Consider the following 23,561-nt stretch of genomic DNA (forward strand, 5'->3'; position numbering starts at 1 on the left):
CAAGATGTTAGAATAAGATGCACGATGCCTGGAAACCTAACTCACAAATTAAGTTTCTCTATTGTGAACGCCTACCCATTACAAACTACAATTCCCATGAAGCATCGCGGTTATCTTCGACAGGGTATTACTTTTCATTTCCGTCCGCGCTACCAGAGGATGCTGGACTTTGTAGTTCTCACGGACTTCTATTCTCGCACGGTCTTGGTAAGGAGGAACAGTGTAGCTAGCTGGATTGCTTTGACTATGCTTTTGCTATACGGCATTATCCTTACTAGTATAAGATACTAGAGTCAATTTACTATCAGATTTTCATGAATTTCTCGATCTGCCTTCACCCGGGAAGAGGAAGTGACGCACTTCCGGTGTGATGGCGGCACGGTGGAGCTTTAGGTAATTACCGAACTCTGGAGACTCGGTATAGACCGGGAGCCAGAGAGGGGGCAGCGGGTTGCCCGATCGCGTGTAGAGGACAGGGGCATGAGAGTGGGTGCTGGCGGGCGGGCCTCGCTTTCCGCGCGTGGCTGCGCTGTCTCCACCGGCGGCCCGCGCGGTCCGGCGTGAGCTGAGCGGGCCGGGCCTGGCGCTGGTGGCGGGGAGTGCACGGATGGGCTTTGGTTTAGTTTCCCGCGGGTGGACACCTGCCCTGCGAGCTCCCGGAGCCGTGTATTCGGAGTCCCACTTACTGAACTCCCCTGCTCCTCAGCTACCCAGGACCCAGGGCTGGCATTAATAAACTGTAGTAGCGCTCTCGCTTCATTCCAACTTAGTCCACTGGCCAATCCTAGTACATGTTCACTTGTGGTTCATTCACTTGACTGAACCTTTGTCGTGTGCCTTAGCCTTACTGCTCCATTTTTTGCTTGGTGTGTGTTTTATCTCTCACTGTTAATCCTTACTCTAAAATGCCTGTACTATTCCTAAATTCTAAACATAGGTTTGCAGCAGCCACTGTCGCTGGCAAGCTGCAGGCCCCATAGTACACTTTAACAAAGAGCAATGTACCAATTATTTTCACCTGCTTTAACTGCAGGACAGTTTTACCCATTATAGCCGCTAACGTTTATTTGAGGGAAGAGGAGAATGATTTGGGGAAGCATGAATTGAGTTAGTTAAAGCATGGTAAGTCGCAGGAGAGATGGCCCAGAGGTTAAGAGCACTTGCTGCTCTTGCAGAGTACCTGGGTTCGGTTCCAGGCACCCACACAGTGGATCACAACCATATGTAATACCAGCTTCAGAGGATGGGATAGCCTCTTACTGAGATCTGCTGTTATGCACATAATGTACATGAAGGCAAAACACCCTTATGTATAAAAATGAGCTACATTTTCTGTGAATTGTGCACTGTATTTAATAGACTGCATCTTTTCGTATCCATAACATCCCAAAATTGTTCATGACTGGCCCGGTCAGACTCAGGGCATAGACTTGTTCCAAAAAAAGTGGAACGTTTCCCTTGTTTTTTGTTTAAGTCTTGAGATTACTAATTTAGGAGGGTGATGGAGCACCAAGGCCTCTAGTAAGGATTTCATCAGCCCCTTGGGCTTGTTACATTTTTTTCTTACATCTCCCAGGTGAACGTGGGGAAAGGCATTTGGATGCTTACCACAGCACAAACTTTGAAAGTATTTTCTTAAAATTAGCACATGGGCAGAGGAGTGGATTTAAGCACCCCTTTGCCCTTTGTGACATCAGTAAATCCTAGTGAGCAGAAAAGCATGTGTGGGGCTTCCTTCTTTAGGAAACGCTTCAGTGATTAAAGAATTAGCTGCTGTGAGAGACCCAGAATGAATTGATGTTTAATCTGTATTTGAACCTAACTCGTTACTGGCTTAAGCTGCACAAAGCTTAGTAATCCCTTGAGTTCTCTGAACCAGTTTATTGAGTACTTTCCTTCTAGACCAGAGCTTCTGTGGCAGGTGGTAGTGCTGTGTGTCTAGGGACTATGTTGTAAATTTTTCCATGGAGAAAATTCCTTTAATCAGACTGCTCTGAAAACAAAACAAAGAAAAAACAAACAAACAAAAACAAAACTTCTAATGATCAGAAAGGTTATTCGAGTCCATTCTTTGAGAGTTAGTAGAATATATTCAGCCCTGCATTTAATTAGCAAAGCCGATGACCAGATTCGATTTTGGGAAGGAGAGGATACAAAGTATGAAGGTTAGATGAAGCCTGTGCTACACTTCTGTGTTTGTACCTTCAGGATCCAGTTTCCTCTGTGATGACTGAAAGGGCACAGCACCTAATAGTGCTTCCTTGATGCAGATTATGATAGACAGCTTGGTGGGTCTGAGAATAAGAGGTAAAGGAGTATTCCTTATATGTTGTCAGACTAACTTGAGTCCTTTGTGGATGGAAGATAATGAAAAAAAAAAAAAAAACCACCCTCCCTTTTTCAAACCTAATTTTAGAATTAGAATCTGTTAAGTGTCTGGTGCTGTCTGTGATTGAGAATTTAAAGGCTCTGCTGTATCCATAAAAAGCCTTTCTTTCTGGATTTTGCGCCAGGTCACTGTATAACTCTGATCAACACTGAGAAAGCCGAATACAGTGGAGAAGAGGAATTTAGTGAGGTTAAGAATAAGGGGCATCAAGTATAGACCTATTAAATAGGCCATCTCAGCTATGTAAGGAGAGAGAAAGTAGGACCAAAGGATCGACTCAAAGGAATTTGTCCACACATGTCATATTTATTTTTAAATGGATCTGTAAATAAGTTCAACATGTAGGTTTTTTTTTTATTATAGAAGACTAAAATGGAAACCAGTACTGTAAATCTACAGATAGATGGCTATATTGAAGTCCAATGGTCAGATTACAGTTCTCATAGGTAATATGTCTTGGTAAAAAAGGAACACATTTAGAGATCTTATAGAATTAACCTTTTTAACAGGTGAGCAGTGATTGTCTCACTCCTTTACTTTTATTGTGTAATTGTAGACTAGCTTCATGATACAAGAAATAAAGGCAGATAATACTTCCTCCCAGTTGATGATGTATAATGCATACTGGGCTCATTAAAATTATTTTTAGTGTTTTTATCATGTGCATATTACTGTATGTCATAAGATGTCTCAAAATTCTAAACGTGAAGCTCTTTTGCACATAGAACCAGACTGGAAGACTGATCAGTTTGTTAATATCTCTAAGGAACAGGTGGTGTCCCTTGCTTTCTGCAAGGAATGTGCAGATGAATGCAGCCTGGTTCACTAGTGACTTGGAAACAGCAGCAAGCACGCATCTGCATGTCTTTAGTATAAACGCTGGCATCAGGCGTGTTCTGACATTTGTGAATTTCACATCTTAGGAAAGAAGTAGTCTCTGGAATATTTATTATTAAACATTTTCCCTTTGGGATACAAGTCATCATTTTCTAATCAAGCACACTAATATTTCAAGAAGTACACTGACTTCAGATTGTGCATGCCAGGTTTTGGTGTTAAATGATTTGCCATATACATAACAAATCTTTGTTAACAGAGAGTTTGATATTTAAGATTATAGGTAAAGCATTGTCAGCCTGTACCTGTGTCTCGTGAGTCTTCTAAAAAGCATCAGAAGTGTATGATGTGATTTTTTTTCTTTCTTTCTTTCTTGACATGCTATGGAATAAGTCTCTTACTGTGTCTATGAGAGGGAGACAGGCACAGAGAGAGAGAGAGAGAGAGAGAGAGAGAGAGAGAGAGAGAGAGAGAGAGAGAGAGAGAGTGATTGTGGCCAGTCTTCCTCTCATTTCCTACTTGGAAATGGAAGTGATGTCTCTGAGAATCCCATTCTACCCCTTACCCTTTTGATATTTAGAACCAACTTAAGATTGGTCTTAACTTTTGAGTATTGTTGAATATTACCATTTTTTTTCTAATCAGGCAACCAGGATTTTTTTTTTTAAGTACTGTTAGAATATTTAAAGTTTACCAAGCCTGTTTTTCATTTGTAGAATGCAGAAGTACAGACTATTAGCAAGTTTTGTGTCACATTTTTCATAAATTAAACATATCCAAGTAACAGTGGTAGAAGTATTGTACTAATGAAGAGGCCAATGTAGTCCGGGGTCAGAGTATTTCCTCCTGTTTTGAAGGTTTGATGTAATTGCTAAATATGTAGTTTCATAGGTTCTGATTCACAGTTTGAAGTGTGTCTTACAAATGCTACTACATATTTGCTTTCTGGTGCTTGCTGGAACAGAGAGGAAAATCGCCACTATTGTAAAGTACAGTTCCCAGGAGTGCTGCATCTTCTGTTGTAAAATACTCTCTTTGCTAGCAAAGCAGGTGTGCTTTTGCTGAGTTGCTTACTTGTGACAGGACGAGGAATTTAATAATTCATCATAAAGTCTGGGTAATGGTGCTGGGAAGAGCAACCAGAGCTTTAAATTCTAGATAAATTGCTCTCATTGCAAGAATTTCCAATTAGTCTAACTGTGAAGCTCCCACATTCTGAGTTCTCCAAACCTTCCTTCAGGCATGTTCCATATAGATCTGGGCAGGGAAAGGACTTTGAGTGTCTTTCTTAACTGCAGCTGCTGTATTCAGTGTTACCAGCTTTGCTCTTTACATTTTGAGGCATGTGAAAGATTATATGTGATTGTCTGGAATTGGCCCTAGAGTGATGAAAGGTACAGACAGAAAGTGTAAAACTGATGAGAAAGAAAACACGCTAAAATTAAATAAAGCATTTTGAAGAGAAACAGAGAAAATTGCTCTTACTGTGGACAGACAAGGGGAAAAGCCAGGTTTGAGAATCACAGGCTGTGCCAGCTCTGGCATAGGGGAGGCAAGTGATTTGTTTGCTTATACCATGTCTGCACAGTGCATTCTAGGTATGCTGATTAAGTAAGAATTCCTTACTGCTGTTCTGAAAGAAGTATTAATATTAACATCATAGTTTTTAAATCAGGCACTTCAAAGGAGTGGGCTAGTTTTTGGATAAGAACACTTTCTAGATTTTCCATTTTATAACTTGTCAACTTGACATCTGTGTACTAATGTTGGCATTTCCATTGAGGTACACTTAGATGATTTAGGTATCAAGTAAATCTAGCTTTAAATTTTAGGTATGCTTTTTGCTAACTGTAGTTAAGAAATATTGTTTTTCAACACTGTAGCTTAGCTTAGTTTTGTTAAACTAAGTTAAAAAGAAAAAAAAAAAAATCACCAAACTTACCATCCCACCAGAATTAGCTAAGACTTTGTTGCTAAAGATACCACATAACTTGATTGCAAAATACAGAGAAAACAAGCTTGAAGTAAGCCGAAAATTTCCTCCCTGCTGGCTAGCTTTCAGAGGGCGGGAACATGTATAGGTTGTTCAGGGAGGAAAGGAAGCAAGTACTCAGTTGTGAATCCTACAAACTTCATTACCAACCTGCCAGGCAGGATGTGGCCACTTGTATAATAGTGGCACTGCTGGTATAGGTGTGGCCAACCACTTTCGGTTTGATTATTGAGGCCCACTCCTCAGGAGGAAACTCATGCATGAAAGTGTAATCCCAGTCAAATATCAAAGTCTGAATGTGGAACTTACTGTTTAGTTAAGCAGGTAATGTCATATTGCCTTCTAAATACCCATAGACAAATCCTGCTTAGTTAGGGTTACTCTTGCTGTGACGTGATACCATGACCAAAAGCAACTTGATAAGGAAAGAAATTTATTTCACTCACATATCCTGAATTACAGCCCATTGAGGGCAGCCACAACAGAAGCCCAGAGAGAGCAGGAAACCGGACAAAGGAGCTGATATAGAGGCTATAGAGGAGTGCTACGTATTGGCTTGCTATTTATGGCTTGCTCATATGTTGGTTTTAGAAAAATCTCAATTGTTTGATTTTACCAATAACCCTAACCCAGAAGCTGGGGTGATAGCCTGCTAGCTGCAGAAAAAGCACCCAGCTGACCTTCTTCCCACGGACATCCCAGAAGTCTCTCCCTTCTATGCCATCTCAAAAAACTCTCCTCAAACTGAATGCTCCTGCTTTCTACTTCCTGTGGGACTCCTCTGTCTTTCCTCCTGACCCCCTTCTAACTCTCTGTTTTGTTTGTTTGTTTGTTAATAATCTTATGTTCACTTCTTGTCAAATGGTTGCTTGTTCTCTTATCTATGGTTGACTTTTAATCCTGTTTGCAACGTTCAAGTAGAAAGCTCTTGGATTAAAGGTGTTTGATAGGGCTGAGCCAGACCACAACTAGAAACAGATTTTTCCAGTAAATAATGCAATCTCTGGGTTCACAGAGTGATCACTTATCTTGCAATACTTGGCCTGCTTTCATCTAAAACCAAGGGCCACCAGGCCAGGGATGGCCCCATCCACAATGGGCTGGATCCTCCCCCGTCAATCACTAATTAAGAAAATGCCTCACATTGCTTGCCTATACCTTGATCTGAAGGCATTTACTCATTTAAGGTTCCTTCCTCTCAGATGACACTAGCTTATGTTAAGTTGACATAAAAACTAGCCAGGACACCTACTTTTGGTTATAATGAAAAGAATGTACAGAGAATAGGAAACAAAAGCAGAGCCTCATGGCTTCTAAAGGTGCTAAGAGTAAGGTGCTTCTTGAGTGCCGAGCCCTAACTAAAGCATTTATACCATCCTTTCTAAGGGGTGGGGTGAGGGGGGTCACAAAAGAAGAGCTGTGGTGATGTTTTGTTTGTGATCTAACAAAGCTTGCCTAAAGATCAGAGTGTGGAATTAAGCCACTAGTTATCCATAGAGGCCAGGCAGTGGTAGCACACACCTTTAATCCCAGCACTAGGGCGGTAGAAACAGGACATAGAGGGATATAAGGCTGGAGGAGACAGGAGCTCAGTGCATTCAGTCTGAGGATTCATAGGGATTGCCCCTTTGGTCTGAGGCTTCAGTAAAGGTAATAACTAGTGTCTGGCTGCTCTGCTTCTCTGACCTTTAAGCTTTAACCCCTATGTCTGACTCTGGGTTTTTATTATTAAAGCCAATTAGAATTCGAGCTGTAAGGAGATGGGAAGGAAGGCAAGAGTGGGAAGATAGGTGGAAAGACTATGAAATGCCATTTCTGGGTGTGACACAACTTAGACTAGGTTTTAGTTAGAATGTAATAGCTGATGCTGTAGTTAAGGAATGAGCTACCTTTCAGTGCTCTCATGTCTAAAGGAGAGATTAGATGATCTCTATTTGTAGCACTCATCTTTTTCCAGTTTATTCAGTTACTTTAATACTGACTACAGTTCTCTGTACTTAATTCTTTCATTTTCCTATACATTTTATTTTTGTGACTTCATTCCCTCACATAACAGAGTATGTAATTACAATAAAACTTTTGATTGGCAGGTTCTGCACTTTATAGAAATTAGTAAAATATACTCAGCAGAACTATAATAGAAGACATTAGTGGCTAGGGAGTTAGCTCATTCATTAGTAAAGCACTTGCCTTGGAGGCAAAAGGACCTGTGTTTGATTTCCCTCATAACCCTCTGTAGAAAAGTCAGGCATGGTGGTTCCTGCTTATAACCCTAGCTTGGAGGCAGAGACAAGCAGATGTCAGGGTTCACAAGCAAGCCAGCCTTACCTTCTTGGCAGTCCCCAGGCAGTGAGAGATCCTGTCTCAAAAGAAGGGTGGGTAATGTCTGAGGAAAGACACCTGAGGTTGTCTTGTGGCCTCCGCATGAATATGTTTATGTTACATGTACACATTGTTCTCTTGGTTTTGGACTCATTTATTAAAACAAGTTAGGGACACAACCTTTTGTGCAACTGTTTAAAGATTAAATTTTAAAAATTATTACATCTGCTTTTTCATAATAAAGGAAAATGAAGTGGTCAGATGCCTGACATGTGGAAAGAGCATGCCATGGCACAGCTAATTATCATTAACAAGCTCATGTTATTGTTTGTTTCTTTTAGGTGATGTGTTGAGACAGAAAAAGAAAACTCAAGGAACTCTGACCATTAAGTACTTGTTTCTTGAACCAACTTGAGGAATCTAGTTTATTTCGTTAACTGGCTCTAGAAAATGAAAAGTAGTGTGGCACACATGAAAGTAAGTATTTGAAACTTAAGCTAAAGATGTAAGTTGATAATTTTTGCCCAGTCTTTTAAACAACAGTGCTTTTACAGAATTATGATATTGCAGTCACATAGTAAAATAGTATGGTGCATACTTTGACACCAAACAGGTAGGAATAATATTGAAGAGAGGGGCAGCTGAGAAAACATGCCTTCTCTCTCTCTCTCTCTCTCTGTGTGTGTGTGTGTGTGTGTGTGTGTGTGTGTGTGTGTGTGTGTGTGTATAACAAGTATAGCAAGTACAGACATATGTAATGCATATATCAATTACATATATCAACTTCTATATAAATCATTTGAATATGTACATGTATAAAAGGAATAACCAATAATGCTAGCAATGATAGCATCATTCTGAAGGAGCATGCTTTACTGAGTGATATGCAAGGCAACTAGCTCAATCTAGATCACTTCATGACTGTCCATTTATTTCATATGTGGAAGTGGGCTTCTGTGTTGCACTTTAGACATTTGTGTATTCAACAGATGAAGGGTGTTACAGTGACTGTAACAAAGTAGTGAAGAAAGAAATCCTTTTTATCATTGTGTTTGCTTCCTAGGTATGAGGGAACAGAAAGTAAGTCAGAAGTGTGATTATAAATAAGCTGTATCTCATGTTAGAACGTTACTGTAAGATTTGAGCTATGGAGAAGAGAAATAGAGTGGAGTAAGGGGAACTGGTGTGTTGCAGCTTTTAATGGGGGTGAGTGTAGGGCCTGTTAGGAAGCAGGGCAGTCAGTCATGTGAGGAGAGACTTCTCGGAAACAAGCGTGTTAACCGTCAGGGGGAAGAATGTGCCAGCAAGTGGGAACAGGAAGGGCATAGCCAGAGTCTGGTGTGACTGGAACAGATGATGAGCAGAGAGTTGCAGAACGTGAAGTCAGAGCAGTAACAGGAACAGTAAATCCATGGGCTTTCAAAGTGTGCCTGTGAGTGGTCTTAGAACGACAGCAAATCATTGAACTGTTTTCTCGTGTGTGGTTGATAAAGCAGTGTATTGTTTACGACTTGCTCCTCCTAAACGTCCTTGAAGAGAAAGTAGACTGAACTCCTTGGCCTTTACATATAGCCTGTTCTTGTTAAAGCTGCTTCTCTCATCTTTTCCATTCCCCAGGGTGTAAGAACCTCCGTCCTGTGTGCTCAGTAGACAGCCAGTCCGCCTCTTTCTACATGTTTCTATTGGCAAGGCCCTACTATGCTAACCCTGAGAGTAGATTCTTTCCTGTGTCGATCTGAAATCTGCTGCTTTGGGATTTGTGTTCATTGGTGCAGCATTCTTCTACAATTAAATTTTCTAATAGGTAGTTGACTGAGTGTTAAAACCCAGTGTTTGCAGGAAACAGGGGACTCGTGAGAACTGTCTCTGAGCCTTCAGCAAGCACTCGTCTTTAGACTGATACTCTTAATGGGAAAGAAACATGTAACCTCAGAATCTTACTTCTGTGTCTTCAGTAGTTGCTCTTGTGGTCCTTATGAGTTTTGTATGACACCACACCAGGCAAGAGGTATATCGTGCCCTTCAGACTCTGGTGGCTAGTTGTATTCACTCTACCTCCATCTCTCATTCGAGTTAGCCGTTAGTAATTCACTAGTGTGGCAGGAGCCATACTTTAGCCTTGGAAGACTTTACTGGACCTAATAAAGATGCTCAGAGCCGCTGGGCTTGGGCCCTTGCTCCACCCACTTCTCGTTCTGCTCTCTTAAGTCATTACAGTGAATGACTGAATAGTGTCATACCTGATTTTATTTGGTTAACAAATTTGGAGAATTTGTAAAAGAAATTTTGACTTTATTACTTCCTTAACTATTGTATTGGCTTAATCTGAAACCATGTCAAGGGAAATTCATATTCTTAATATTTGGGTTTTACCTACAAATGTTTTTTAATTTAGTGACCTTCTGTCTCTGTTAAAGCTGCATGCAACTCATCACCATTCAGAGCTTTGAGCCCTAGTGATTGGTCCCTACTGAAGGTCTCATGTCAACATTACTGTAATGTGCCAGTCATTTGTTACATGATTGTATTCACATAACCTTTCTGATTCACGACTTTGGTGTTTTTGGCTTCTCCCTCTTGTTCACAACAGCTGTTGCGGAGATGTGTTAAAAATCATTAGCACAGAATTGAGGCTGTCTTCCTAATGTAGTCAAAATAATTGCCTCACTTGTAAAAGAAAATGGGGATACGACAATTATATTGTTATCTGTCTCCTCCTGTGTCTCCTTTATCTGTCTGTCTTATTTTTCACATACATGGCCTAATTTGTTTAATATACAAATCTGTACAGAGTGTCCAGAATAGACAGAACTAACTCCTGAGTGTGAAGATCCACGGTTCCTCGAGTCTTTCCATATTTTGTGCCCTTCAGAATAACTACACAGGAAATGTTATATGGTCATAGAAAATATTATGTGGCTCATAATAAATAATTAGTAAATACCATATTTTATGTTACTATTGAATTTGGTAGATCTTGTGATGTGTAATTTAGCCTAGGTTGGTTTGGGGCATGGGGCGCAGGGTCCTCAGTCAAGCTCAGCAGATGCTCTACAGTGGCTACAACTTCAGCCCTGGGCTTAGAGTTTTGGTATAAAGTTTTATAAAAACTATATCATACATATTGAACAATTGTGCTTCATCGTGTTTCTTATTTTATTGTTTGTGTTTGTGAGAAGGGGTAAGGAAGAGCCTCGTGTTTTGAGGCAGGGTCACTTGTGGATTCTGCCACTGTGCTGCTTTCTGCCACTTCTCCCACATACCATAGGAGCACTGGAATTACAGATGTGTGCCACCCACTGCATCCTGTTTTTTTTTTTTTTAATATATATGAATCCTAAGAATTGAACTCAGACTGTCAGGCTTGCACAGTTATTTTTACCCTGCCCACCTCCTCAGCACTGATTCTGTTTCTTGGGGAAATCTAACAAACAACAAATGAATGATCTTTTAAGGCAGGGCATGATTAATTCAAGTGGGCCTGTAGCTGGCTGGGTTAAATAATTTAAATATTTAAAAGCTCAGATTTTAAACATGATTTTAAGCATGAGTTAGTAACATGAGTTAATCTCATGATTAAAAAATGTTTTGAGGGCCAGCAAGCTTTGCTATGTCCTGTAAGCCTGACAGTGCCTAGCCTCAATCCCTGGAATCATGAAAGAAGGGAATCCATTCCCAGATTGTCTTTTGACTTTCACGTGTGTGCCGTGGAACATGTGTGTTCACAGTCTCTCACACGCATCATAGACATTCACACGATCATATGAAAGTGAGATAAAAATTTTAAGTAATTTCTAAAGTACTGCTAATTTGCTGAGACAGATACTGGATATCTGTTTTTATCATAATCAGTTTTAGAGCATTTCTTTTTCCTTCTTTTCTCTTTGGAAGCACTCCTCCGGTCACGACAGAAGGGAGAGCCACAATTCATACCACCGGAACTCCTCTCCAGAAGACAGGTAACTGCTCTGTGTGTCAAGTGTGAATTTCATGTGCTCATCAAATAACTTAGATCTTCGACTCTTAATTTTAAGGTAGACATTGAAGTGCTGCTTTTGTTGTTATGGCTCATGGATACATTCACAGAGCTTTTTACAGATTAATTTTTATTTACATCATAGCATAATTATAATAAAAAAGCAGTCTAGAAATAGTATGGTAATGTGTATCACACATTCTTATTAGCAATACAGCTGTGTCACTTACTAAGTGAGGACCATTAAAGTAATTTCTAAAGTGGAATTGTGTCCTTTATTCCTACTCCACTCTGCCAGGGTCTCCCAGGACCTTTCCTTAGGATCTTGGTTTGTGACCACTTAATACCCTCACCAGTCACATATTCTCTGTAAACATTAGACATACACAAGTGGAAGGTAATTGTAAATCTATCTATAAAACACAGATTATGTTACCATGTAGTTTATCTATTTAACTTCCCTTAATGGTCTCTGACTTTATTGAGTTTGAAAAGCCAATCAGTAGATTTAACGTGATCCATCTTGTTCGTCTGTTCAATGTTCCCAGCACTGCAGTTTCCAGAACAACATCCAGTGATTATAATGCTTGGACTAGAGTCAAATAGAACTAGCAGTGCTTGATGCTGGTCTAATTTGTTCAGTGTAGCTCCAAGGAGGTATTTGTAAAATAGCCTCTTGCTGCCCATTTTGTGTAATTTCCAGATGTATGCCTTCACCAAGGACAGTGTGAGTACTTTTGGTTAAGCTATTTCCAGGGGTTGCTTTGCTGTGCCCATGCTGGAGTCTTGTTACTCAGACTGGCTAGGTGCCAGCACAATGAACCATTAGTTAGAGCACTTCATTGCGATGTTGTACAGTTGTGTGTTGTTTGCCATCACTAATATCTGACTTCCCAAGTATAACTAAGTTGTTTTCAGTGAACAATTTGGCTTTCCTTCTCTGTTAGATATACAGAACAAGAAAGGTCCCCGAGGGATAGAGATTACCCTGATAATAGCCGGTCAGACTATGAGCGTTCAAGAAGAGGGTATTCTTATGATGACAGCGTGGAGTCACGGTGAGTGTTGGGGATCCTCACTACAGAAGAGCTAACTTTTCTTCACATGGTATTTGTTTTAGAGACTGAGTCTCACATATCCAACTTCTGTCTACCTCCTGAGCTCTGGGATTACTGTCAAGCCCAGCTTGCGTGATGCTGGGGTTCTGACTTGGGGCTTTGTACATGTTAGTATGTACTCCACTGAGTAAGTTACATCCCCAGCCAGAGTTTCTTTTACTTTGTGTAATAGAAACCAAGACTACACAAGCGGCGGGTGCTGATTGCATGCTTTTAGGGGCAGGCTTCTAAAAAGAGCTTCATGTAAATTAGCTCTTAAGACAACATATAAGTACAATGGACACTACCAGTTTTATGGCTGAAGAAACTCAGGCCTAAAAAAGGCCAATCATTTGTGGTTTTGAAACCTAACAGTGTCAAGTCTGGGTCTATCCAACCTCTACCAAGGTGTTGTTTGTATATTGTACTACGGCATAGGTTGTCAACTATCCAATGATCTCTTTATGCAGTATGGCAAAGGAATACTGAGAATGAAATTTCTAATTTGTAGTTTTGGGTTTTTTTCTAAATAAATGAATTTATTTGAATCTTAGAAAACTGGGCTACTCCAGTTTCCCCAGCCAACAAGTTTTCTGGTTGAGAATTGATGCTCAGCTTGATCTTAATTTTGACTTCAAAGCCCACAGGTTTTCATAACCTCTGCCTGTATTACTTCAGCTCAACTCCTTATGTTTGGTCCAGTATAGGAGTATCAAGTCTCATGTGGCCCTCAGCTGTGAGGTATGCAGACCAGGTTTACTTTAAATATAGAAGTTAATAAATAGTCCAAAAGCATTTCATGACTGCTTTCGTTTGAATAGCATTTGCACAGTCACCGTAGGAAAGTGACTGAGTCAGCTGGTGCAGTCCAGCTTCTCCCAGCAATCCAGCAGTGCTGGGTACTTCCTGCTACAGCTGCTCCTGGGGGCATGCCGCACGCACACACATCACAGGTGGTTAGTTCTTCCAACTACAGCCACTGTCTGGGAGCATTTCACAGGTAGAGTTTGCAACATCCTCTTTGCTGACTAGTTGGGTTATATCTGAACTTCTTTCAAGACAGTCCATGCTTTGAAAAGTAAGTGAACAAACTGTTCTCTGAAGAAAGCAAAACACCAAGACTTGTTTTTCCTAAGGTCCATGTTTTTAGAGAAAATAAACTGAGTTTTAAAAGATGTTAAAGAAAAGATAAGCACATACATTGAAGAAAAGAGTAATTGAAGATAGAAAATGGTCCATTTTACACCATCTTAATTGAAACTTCTAATAAAAACAGCAATTCTTTCAAGCCACAGTTTCAACTCTTAGGTTTTTATAATGTATTTATATTTAAATTTGACATTATGAAAATTAACTCTTGTTTCTTCTTTATACAATTTACCAAATACATCACAAGCCAATTTATCTTAGTTTTCATGCCACTTTCTCCGACTTGGAAATATATGTTCATTTCCAGTATAAAAAATTTAAAGTATATTGGTTGGCTTTTTAAAGTTCAGTCAGATTTAAACTCATTTTGATTCAACTACGGCCATGCTGGATTCACTATTAACAGTGCCTGGATTCACTATTAACAGTGCCGTCTTGGTCTTAATACCCATGCTCAGTTTTGCAGTACATATTTTTATTGAAGAATGTCATCATACTATTTTTTGGTTTTTCAACAGGGTTTCTCTGTAACCCTAGCTGTCCTGGAACTCTCTCTGTAAACCAGGCTGGCCTTGAACTCGCAGAGATCTGCCTGCCTCTGCCTTCTGAGTGCTGGGATTAAAGTTGTGCACCACTACTGCCCATCTGTCCTCCCTCTGACCAGCTTGCTTCCAGGCTAAAGCTTATGTAAAGCTTTGAGCCCTGGAATAAGGGATCTTTTTCTCTGTGAGGTGTTACTTCACCATCCTGAACCAGTTTCATATTGTGTGTGTAGTTCATTGTAAGAATGATTTTATGCTTTGTCCACCTCCCACCCTGTCTTACAGAAGTAGGGACCGAGAAAAACGCAGAGAAAGAGAAAGAGATGCGGATCGGAAAAGGTCCCGGAAATCCCCATCTCCTAGAAGAAGGAGCCCAGAAGGAGCAGTAACCCAGAGTTCTACTCAGGAAGAACCTAGCACAAAGAAGAAGAAGGATGAGCAGGATCCACTGCTCACCCGAACTGGGGGAGCATATATCCCTCCTGCAAAGCTCAGGATGATGCAGGAGCAGATCACAGATAAAAACAGGCATGTTGATGTACTGCATCTCTAAAGCAGAGAAAGCCTCATTGAACAAGGGGTAGAGTAGTGTAAGGGGTAGAGTAGTATAATTAGTGTCAGCTGTTACGAATATACTCAGTTTACAGTGATAGAGACCACAAATTACAGCCTCTTGTCTTTTTGACTTCAGAAATTCCTTTGGAGCATAGTATAGTACTTGCTCTGATATTAGTTCATAGATATGTGTGTGTGTGTGTGTGTGTGTGTGACTTCGAGTGTTGAGTGTTAGTCTTCAGGCACTGTCTTTTAATTTACCTATTTACTTTTTGGAGACTGGGTTTCACAGTGGCCTGAAACTTGCCAAGTAGGTTAGGATGGCGGGCCAACAAGCCCCAGGGATACACTTGTCTCTGTATTACCATATTTATTACTAGTGTGTACCACTGTGCCAGTCAGGTTTTTTTTGTTTTTGTTTTTTATTTTATTTTATTTTATTTTATTTTTACATAGACTTGGAGATTGAATTTAGGTCCTTGATAGTGATCTTTGAGGTGTAATATTTGGGAGCGTTCTAGCGATGACTTCCATTACTTCAAGCTTCATCATCATCTAGGAATTTGGTTTTTACAAAGGCAGCGTTGGAAGAATTAGTAAGAAGTATTCACTTTTCCTGATCCAGTCGAAAGCAGGTTATCCAGTCATGGGAAAAAAAAAAATGTTATTAATTGAATTTTTGCATCATTAGAGGTATACTAGGCAGGGGAAGAGTTAGCAACGTGTGATTTTAACCATTTCTGGGAGATTATTCATATGTAGTGGAAGTCTGTTCATGGTCAGAAGGTGCAAGTAGGAATGGAGGGGTTGTCTATAGGCTTTCCTTTGAGTTGATCCTTGATAGGGTGGAGCAACAGTTCCTGAGTTAGGGAAAGCCATGCTTGATGTTTTCCACTTTCCTAGGAGGTTGTGCTAACATGCTAGCAATATCTTACTAAGTCACAGACATGTTTCTTTAGATATGACATATCAAAGTGTGCAGAGTGGGGCAGTGGGTCACCTCTGCCATAGGTGTGTGCAGTGAGCACTTACGAGTTTCGTGACTGATAGAGAATTTTGAATCAGTAAGGAAGTATTCCTTACAAATGCTCCTGTCAGTCTGCCTCTTATCCTCATTGCTTACTGACAGCTTTAAACAGTGTCAGTGACCTAATGACCTTCAGACACTGTTCTCACTGCTCCACTATACAGATTCTGTAGGTTCCTAGAGAGGATTCAGGCAGTCAGGCCATGAATCTGGACTGGGGAATGCATTTTATTTTTATTAATCTCCAACCAAGTTTTAGCATCTCTTTCTATTAAAAGTGTAATTACAGTGTATAGTCCCAATCCATTTGTTACTCTGAAATACTGTATATGGCCATGCAACTTGAAATTAAAGTCAATACTTGGCCTCCTACCACTTCTTGTTATTTCATGTTTGAAGACACTCATAGCACACTGTATCAGGCATGTTCTTTCCATGTTTTGAGGACTACGGTATCTTTTGTATTATATGCATTTCAGGAAGTGCACTGGTTTCACTAGACTTCAAGAGAAGTGTTTGGGGGGGGAAGGTTATGGTTTTCTCTATACAACATTAAATTCTAAGAGGAATAACTATAAAAACGATGGATTTTTTAGAGCTTTAAAAGACCCGGACATTATCAAGATTAATGTAAAAAAAAAAAAAAAAAAAAAAAAAAAAAAAAAAGTGAGTTTTTGAGGCCATGTAGCTTTCAGCAGGATAGCTGAATAAACAGGCGGTGTCTTTCAAGTGTTATGAGTGTTATGACAGTGCCTCAGCTCTGAGGTTCCTTGTGACTTTTCCTTTTTTGGTAATTTTTAGCTTAGCCTACCAGAGGATGAGCTGGGAAGCCTTGAAGAAATCAATCAATGGTCTCATTAACAAAGTCAACATCTCCAATATAAGTATCATTATCCAAGAGCTCCTTCAAGAAAACATAGTCAGAGGGAGGTAAGTACTGGACATTTGCCTTGTTTAATCTCAGAGTAAGTTTTCAAAGAAACATAATATCTCTGTGAATGATAAGCATTGGTTCTTTATGCTGCTTCATTTCAAAGGTATTTGTGAAAAGCAGTTCTTTTATTAAATAACTTACACTGTATTGTTCAAGGTTTTATATAATCAGTGCTTTTTGAGACTTGGTATCACAGCATAGTTTTGCACAGGCATTTATTAAATGTCTCTAAATCTATAAGGCATAATTATTAAAGTATGCTATTTCAAGCTATTTTGTTTAAGTTATCATGAAATCTTTATAAATTTGTTATTAACTGTGCGATGCTTTGGTATGTTCATCCTATGTTGCCACAAGTGTCAGAATTTGTTCTGTAGAGCTGAATTTGTTCTATTGTTTGTACATGAATTGTTTTTGTTACTCAGTCAGTTGTTGGCGCTCCATCTGGCTTTTGTGGATAATTCTGCAAAGGGTGTGGTGTATAGCTCCTTGGCTTGGTGTTTTCCCTACCTTCTGCATTACTGTGCATTCATATTCACAGTTCATGAGTGTTCCCTATTCTCTGCAGCCTTGGAACCACCTTTGTCATTTTTATGACATTCGTTGTACCAGGGATGAGATGATCTATCATGTGCTTTTACCTTTTTGTTGTCTTGAGAAATGTCTTTTTAAATGTTCTGTCGATTTTCAAAACGGGTTGTATAGTTTTTTATGTTGGCTTATCTGATTTCCTTATATATTTTGGATTTTAGCTCCTTATCAGGATTGGCTTGCAGATACTTCTTCTGTATTTGGTTTCTTTTACTGTCCAGTAGCCTTTTAGATTAATGATGTCTCATATGTGAGGTTTTCTTGGATTACTTGTGATTTTGGAATTGTTTTAAAATGTATCGATCCAGACAAATATCATGGAGCTTCCTCCAGTAGTTCTACAGATTGTTTTTCTGTGTGTTAATCGATTTTAGGTTGCTGTGTTGTGTAGCATAAGACTACAGTATGCTTTTATTCTTCTGTATGTTGATGTCTGGTTTTCCTACCACTACTCTTCAACAGACTAACCACCTGTATATTGCATGCTTGGATGCTTTTGTTAAAAACAATTAGATGCAAACAAATGTATGAATTAATTTCTAGGTACTGTGTTCTGTTCTTTGTAGGTTTATATAAAGTTTTGTGCCAGTACCACACTGTTTTGATTACTATAACTTTGTGTAGCAATAGTAGGTTTTAAGTTGGGTAATATGCTGCCTCTTGCTTTGTTGTTTTTGCTGAAGATTTCTTGGTTACTTGGATACTATGTATATATATTCTATATTAATTTAAGGAACTTCTTTCCCCTGAAAAATGCCACTAGAGTTTTGTTGGGAATTACATTGAATTCGGGTAGTGTGACAAGTGCAGTCTGTTCCTGATCATAAAAGAAGAGGTTTTGGCCTGTCACTGTTGAGATTTTCATATTATATCCTTTATTCCAGTTCACATTATAATTAAAGCAAAGTGAGAATGAGGGATGAATGGGAAAGATAAACAATAAATTTGAAGAAAAATGAAGGGAATCTATTGTGGTTAAATAAGGATCAGGATAAACAAATAGGCCAAATAGATGTTTATTCAGGGAGAAATAACTTACAACCTAGACAGATGAACACCAGGAAATTCCACCCGATGCTCTCCTGTCTGAGTCCCGCCCCTGTGTCCAGGAGACCGTCAAACAGTCTATTATTCATCTTAACTATCAATCTAGGCCTACAACTATAGCGGTTTGCCAAAATATACGTTTTTTATTTCCTTCTTTCATGTTTGATTCAACGTCCGTCACTAGTTTGTCATCCAGAGTGGTATGAGTTTTTATAATAGGCACAGAATTTTCTAATTGTCCTGTGGGATAGTGTCTTCCACTGTGACTGGGAATGTTCGGACCACCTGTGACGTGGGGGCCTTCGAGAGGCCCCCCCAAGGAGTTTCCCCATGGTAAAGGGTTTCCTTGCTTGTCTCTGGTCGATCTACACTCATTTGTCCAGTGTCTGCCTTTGCCACACCTTCTACATAACCCAGGAGGCTGAGGCCTTCTGTTTGATTCATTCCTGGGAGTGTTATTTCTAGGGAAGCTTTGCCTACAATTTCTTTTTAGATGTCCTATCTTACCACAGTTATAACATCTGACATGTTGATATCTCTTCAAACCTTTGGAGATGGCTTCTCCTACCCAAGCTTCTAAGTCACCATAGTAAGGAACTCTGTTATCTTGATGTCTTCTCTGACCTTTAGATATGGCTTCTCCTACCCATGCTTCAGTCTTATTGTCATTATACTCAATGTTGCCTGTATATAGGACCCATTCATCCAAGGGTGCTGATCGCATTTTTAAAGGCCAAAGCACCTGTTTGCATCGAGAATTCGCATTCTCATAAGCTAAAGATTCTATGATTATTCGCCTAGCATCTATGTCTGCTACCTCTAATTGTACTGCCCTAGATAATCTTTCTAGAAAGACACTAAAGCATTCTCTAGGTCCTTGCCTTATCTTGGTATAGGGTTCTATCCTCTCTCCTAATTCATGAACCTTATCCCAAGCATTCAAAGCTGCTGTACTGCATAGAGACAAGATATGTTCATCATAGGCAGCTTGGGTTTCTGGGTCAGCATAGAGACCCTCACCAAGAATTTTATCTTGGGGAGCTTTATAACCTTTCTTTAGGCCCTGAAGTTCAAGAGCTTTTGCCTCCTCTCTCCATAAAGCCCTCCATTCTAATTGAGAGGAGTTTTCAAGGACAGCTGATATTAATTGATCCCAATCCTTAGGGGTTACCTTGTTATTCCTTGCCCATGATTCTACTAATTGCTTCACATAAGGTGAGTGCATGCCATAAGAGACTACTGCTTCCTTTATACCTTTTAAATATTTCATACTTATTGGTTCCCACTGATATGCAACGACACCTTTTGGGTGTTTTTTCGTTGCTGGTTTTTCATTAATAGATACAGGGAAAGCTCCCCTGACCCTAAATGGTGTGGAAAATTTTAAGTCTTTTTCATGCCCTGTTACCTGTAGTTCTTCTTCTGATGTATCAGACTGAAGGTCTTCTAAAGCCTGAAATCTATTCACCATTGTTTCTTTGAGTGTCTGAACTTCTTGAATCAAATAACTTTCTAGAGACTTCATTGCATCAGTCAGTTTCTTACTTTCTCCAACTACAAATGATTCCATGTTTTTAATCTTCTCATCCTTAGATATTATCTGAATGGCATGTAAACTGCCTTCCAGAAACAATGTTTTGTTTCTGTTTTGTGGGGTTTGGATTATTGAAAAAAAAAAAAAATTCTACAATAGATGTTGATGTTTTCCCCATTCCCCATCAAATCATGATTAGATGAAATGTGAATAGGAAAAGAATTCTATTTAGAGAAAAAATTTTGAAAAAACTTACTCTGATTTTATTTTACAAAAAAAGCACAATTTTGTTTTCATAAAAGCACCCCTCCCTCCCTCACCCCCACCCCCAGGCAGAATTTCTCTGTGTAGCCCTAACTGTCTGTAACTAGCTTGGTAGACCAGGCTGGTCTCAAACTCATAAAGAGCCTCCAGCCTGGGATTAAAAGCGTGCACCAACATGCCTGGCATGAACACATTTTGTTTTTGTTTTTACATCCCTACCAACACTTCTTCTCTCTCCTCTCCTCCCAGCCCCTCTTTCCCTCCTCCCCATTCACTCCTCTTCTGTTTCTCTTCAGGAAAGGACAGGCATCCCATGGATATCAGCCAATCATGCTGTATTAAGTTGCAGTGAGACTAGGCACCTCCTCTTCTATTAAAAAGCACTTTTTTATTGATAAGAGGAACTCTTTCTTTTTTTTTTTTTTTTCAGGAAAAGTAGTAAAGATTTTGTTGTAAATGAGCTTTTATTATTTATTCATGACCAGGGAACAGTTTTCCTTGATATTACATATTTTTCCTGAACTTGACATTACATATTTTTCTTATGTTTTGTGCAGAGGACTGCTGTCCAGATCTGTTCTGCAGGCACAGAGTGCGTCTCCAATCTTCACTCATGTTTATGCAGCTTTGGTGGCAATAATCAACTCAAAATTCCCACAGATTGGAGAATTAATCCTCAAGAGACTAATTCTTAATTTCCGGAAAGGATATCGAAGGAATGATAAGGTATGAGCGGCTTGTAAGTAGACTGTCACATGAGTGAGTCCAGTAAAATAGCATCAGTAAAAGCTGGCAAGCTGATTTGTACACAGGAGTGTATTTACCATGTGCTTCATATAAATTGCTTATTCTCCTGAATTTCCCCTGGCCACTAAGATGATGACTGACTGTATACTCAACAGCTTTTATAGCTACTTACCGTGTCTTACTGATGGATAAAAATTATCCCTTAAAGAACATGATAATTTGCTTTAGATTTTATTGATATAGGAAAGTGGAGTATAGTTGATGGGTTAACTATTTTTACTTTTACTTTTTAGCAACTTTGCCTGACTGCTTCAAAATTTGTGGCACATCTTATTAACCAAAATGTGGTAAGTTATTGTCATTAAAACCTGGTTGAATTCAGTGGCACTTAACCGTAGTCTTGGTGCCATTTTCCTGCATCATAGTCTTTGATCAACTTGAATGAGATTTCATTTATAAAAGTGTTAAAATGCATCCAATATTCTTGAATATAGAGGAAAAAAAATGAATGTTGTAAGGTATTTTGGTCTCAGGCTGATATGACTAAACACTGTAGTTACTGAGCTACAATTTATTCTGTGTAGAATTTTAACTAAATCCTTTTTTCTATGTCTCTTCCACTCAACTCCTTCCTCTGTCTGCTACTCATGGCTACCTGATAAATAGGTGATGCTTGGTATGAGCAACTTATAACAAACAAGTATATCAGTAGTCATGCCTTTCACTTGTGGCTTAGCATTTTTGTCACTTTTGTAAGATGTATTTGCTTCTCCGGGGGTATTGTCCTATTGCATGACATCAAGTGCAATTTTGCTCAGTCTAGCACATAAACCAGCATGTGATCACACTGTTCAGAGGCCACTGCTTTTCATCCCGTACCCATTGCTTCATCAGCAAGGTGGATGTTGTTTAGGTTTTCTTTGCTTATCTCCAGGGTGGCTATAAACTCACTATTAGTCAACGACGACCTTGAAAGTCTGATTCTGCTGCCTCTATGTCCTAAATGCTTGGATTGTAGCCATATGACACTATGTCCAGTTCATGCAGTATTGAAGATTGATCTCAGGGTTTCCTGTATGCTAGGCAAGCATTCTGCCAACTAAGCTACATCCCCAGCCCTTATTAATTTGTTTTAAAGTTATTTGTGTAGTCCCTAAATATAGCATATAGGAAGTTTTTATTGTGGAAGGATGTTAATGCACACTTAGTCTTATTTCTCAAACATTGAAGTTTAGTTCTTTCCAGTGTCTGCTCTTGGAAATCCTTTACATTTTAACTTAATTTCATGTGATTATAATAATTAGTTAATAAAGGACAAAGAAACAGTCTCTCTTTATAGTTACCTGTCTATAACAGCAGATACATATTTTTGCTTTTGAAATTTTGCCAGTTAAAATTAGAATTTTTTCACTAACAGTTAAAATATTAACTATTTTCACCTTCCCAGTTAGATGTAAAAAAATTATCTTATAGTGATGTGTGACTAACCCCATATACCCCACCCCCTTAGAAAGTAGTATGTTTCTGATTTTGTAAAGATACTCTCTTGAATTGAGGTTTAGACTCCTCTCACCATTTCAGAGAAGTTCCTTGCTTACAGAACTATAGTTCATTCTCTTCTAGCCTCTTAGTACAATTTTATTCCCACTATACAAGGCAGAGTTTATAAGCATTAATTTTAAATTATGAACCAGGTAGGTAGTTTGATCTATGGAGAGGAAATATTTTAGGGCTGGGGCATTAGTCCCTGGTTACTTCCCAGTACTTATAGACCAAAGAACCTGAAAAAATAAGTAAATAAAAATAGGAAATATTCATTATTCGGTATGATTCATAATTTAGCTTCAGTAATCTTTGAAATATTTTATGATAACATTTTTGTATAGCTCAAGGGCTATTTACTATTTAATAAATAATTGTGTAGTAGATTGAATTGGGGAGCAGATATAAAAAGTTGTGGTCATGAAAAGTGTATCTGGCTGGAGTGATGGTTCGGTGGCAAGAGCACAGCCTGTGCTCTCCCAGAGGACCTGAGTTCTATCCCCAACACTCAGAACCATCTGCAACTCCAATCCTAAGGAATCCGATTTCCTCTGCTTATACATAAGTCAAAATAAATCTACTTGTAGACATAAACCAGATGCTTCTTTCTATTCAGTGTAGCGAGTTAAAGAAATTATAAATTTTTAATATATACATGATAAAATTTATAGAAAAACTATCATGTGCATTATAATCATTAGAGAATACTAATTTATGTTTAAAAGCTTGTCAGTGCAGGTTAATAATGTAAAACCATTGTGTCTCTTCTGTGTGTCTGGATCTGTTAAGGCGCATGAGGTTCTGTGCTTGGAGATGCTAACTTTGCTGCTGGAGAGACCAACTGATGACAGTGTAGAGGTAGCAATTGGCTTCCTCAAGGAATGTGGCCTCAAATTAACCCAAGTTTCACCAAGAGGAATCAATGGTCAGTGCACGTTCTTGGTTTGTATATTCTTACCTATTTTTACTCTAGTGTTAGTGTTGGTTTTTTATTGTCTTTTCTTTGCTTTTAACT

The 23,561-nt window shown here is 39.1% G+C and overlaps 1 protein-coding gene across 1 annotated transcript in view; it reads left to right on the forward strand.

Annotated features, from left to right (window-relative positions):
* The first annotated feature begins 360 nt into the window (after positions 1–360).
* The window catches only part of Cwc22 (CWC22 spliceosome associated protein homolog), a 48,072-nt gene continuing 24,871 nt past the window's right edge, over positions 361–23,561 (forward strand). Inside the window, exons 1-9 of the mRNA XM_051184398.1 lie at positions 361–393; positions 7,883–8,018; positions 11,433–11,500; positions 12,465–12,575; positions 14,591–14,833; positions 16,689–16,817; positions 20,815–20,983; positions 21,298–21,351; positions 23,336–23,471. Coding sequence (XP_051040355.1) covers positions 7,992–8,018; positions 11,433–11,500; positions 12,465–12,575; positions 14,591–14,833; positions 16,689–16,817; positions 20,815–20,983; positions 21,298–21,351; positions 23,336–23,471 — 937 coding nt within the window. The 5' untranslated portion in view covers positions 361–393; positions 7,883–7,991. The remainder of the gene's footprint in view (positions 394–7,882; positions 8,019–11,432; positions 11,501–12,464; positions 12,576–14,590; positions 14,834–16,688; positions 16,818–20,814; positions 20,984–21,297; positions 21,352–23,335; positions 23,472–23,561) is intronic.

This window comes from Phodopus roborovskii, unplaced genomic scaffold, assembly GCF_943737965.1.
Source record: "Phodopus roborovskii unplaced genomic scaffold, PHOROB, whole genome shotgun sequence".
NCBI lineage: Eukaryota > Metazoa > Chordata > Mammalia > Rodentia > Cricetidae > Phodopus > Phodopus roborovskii.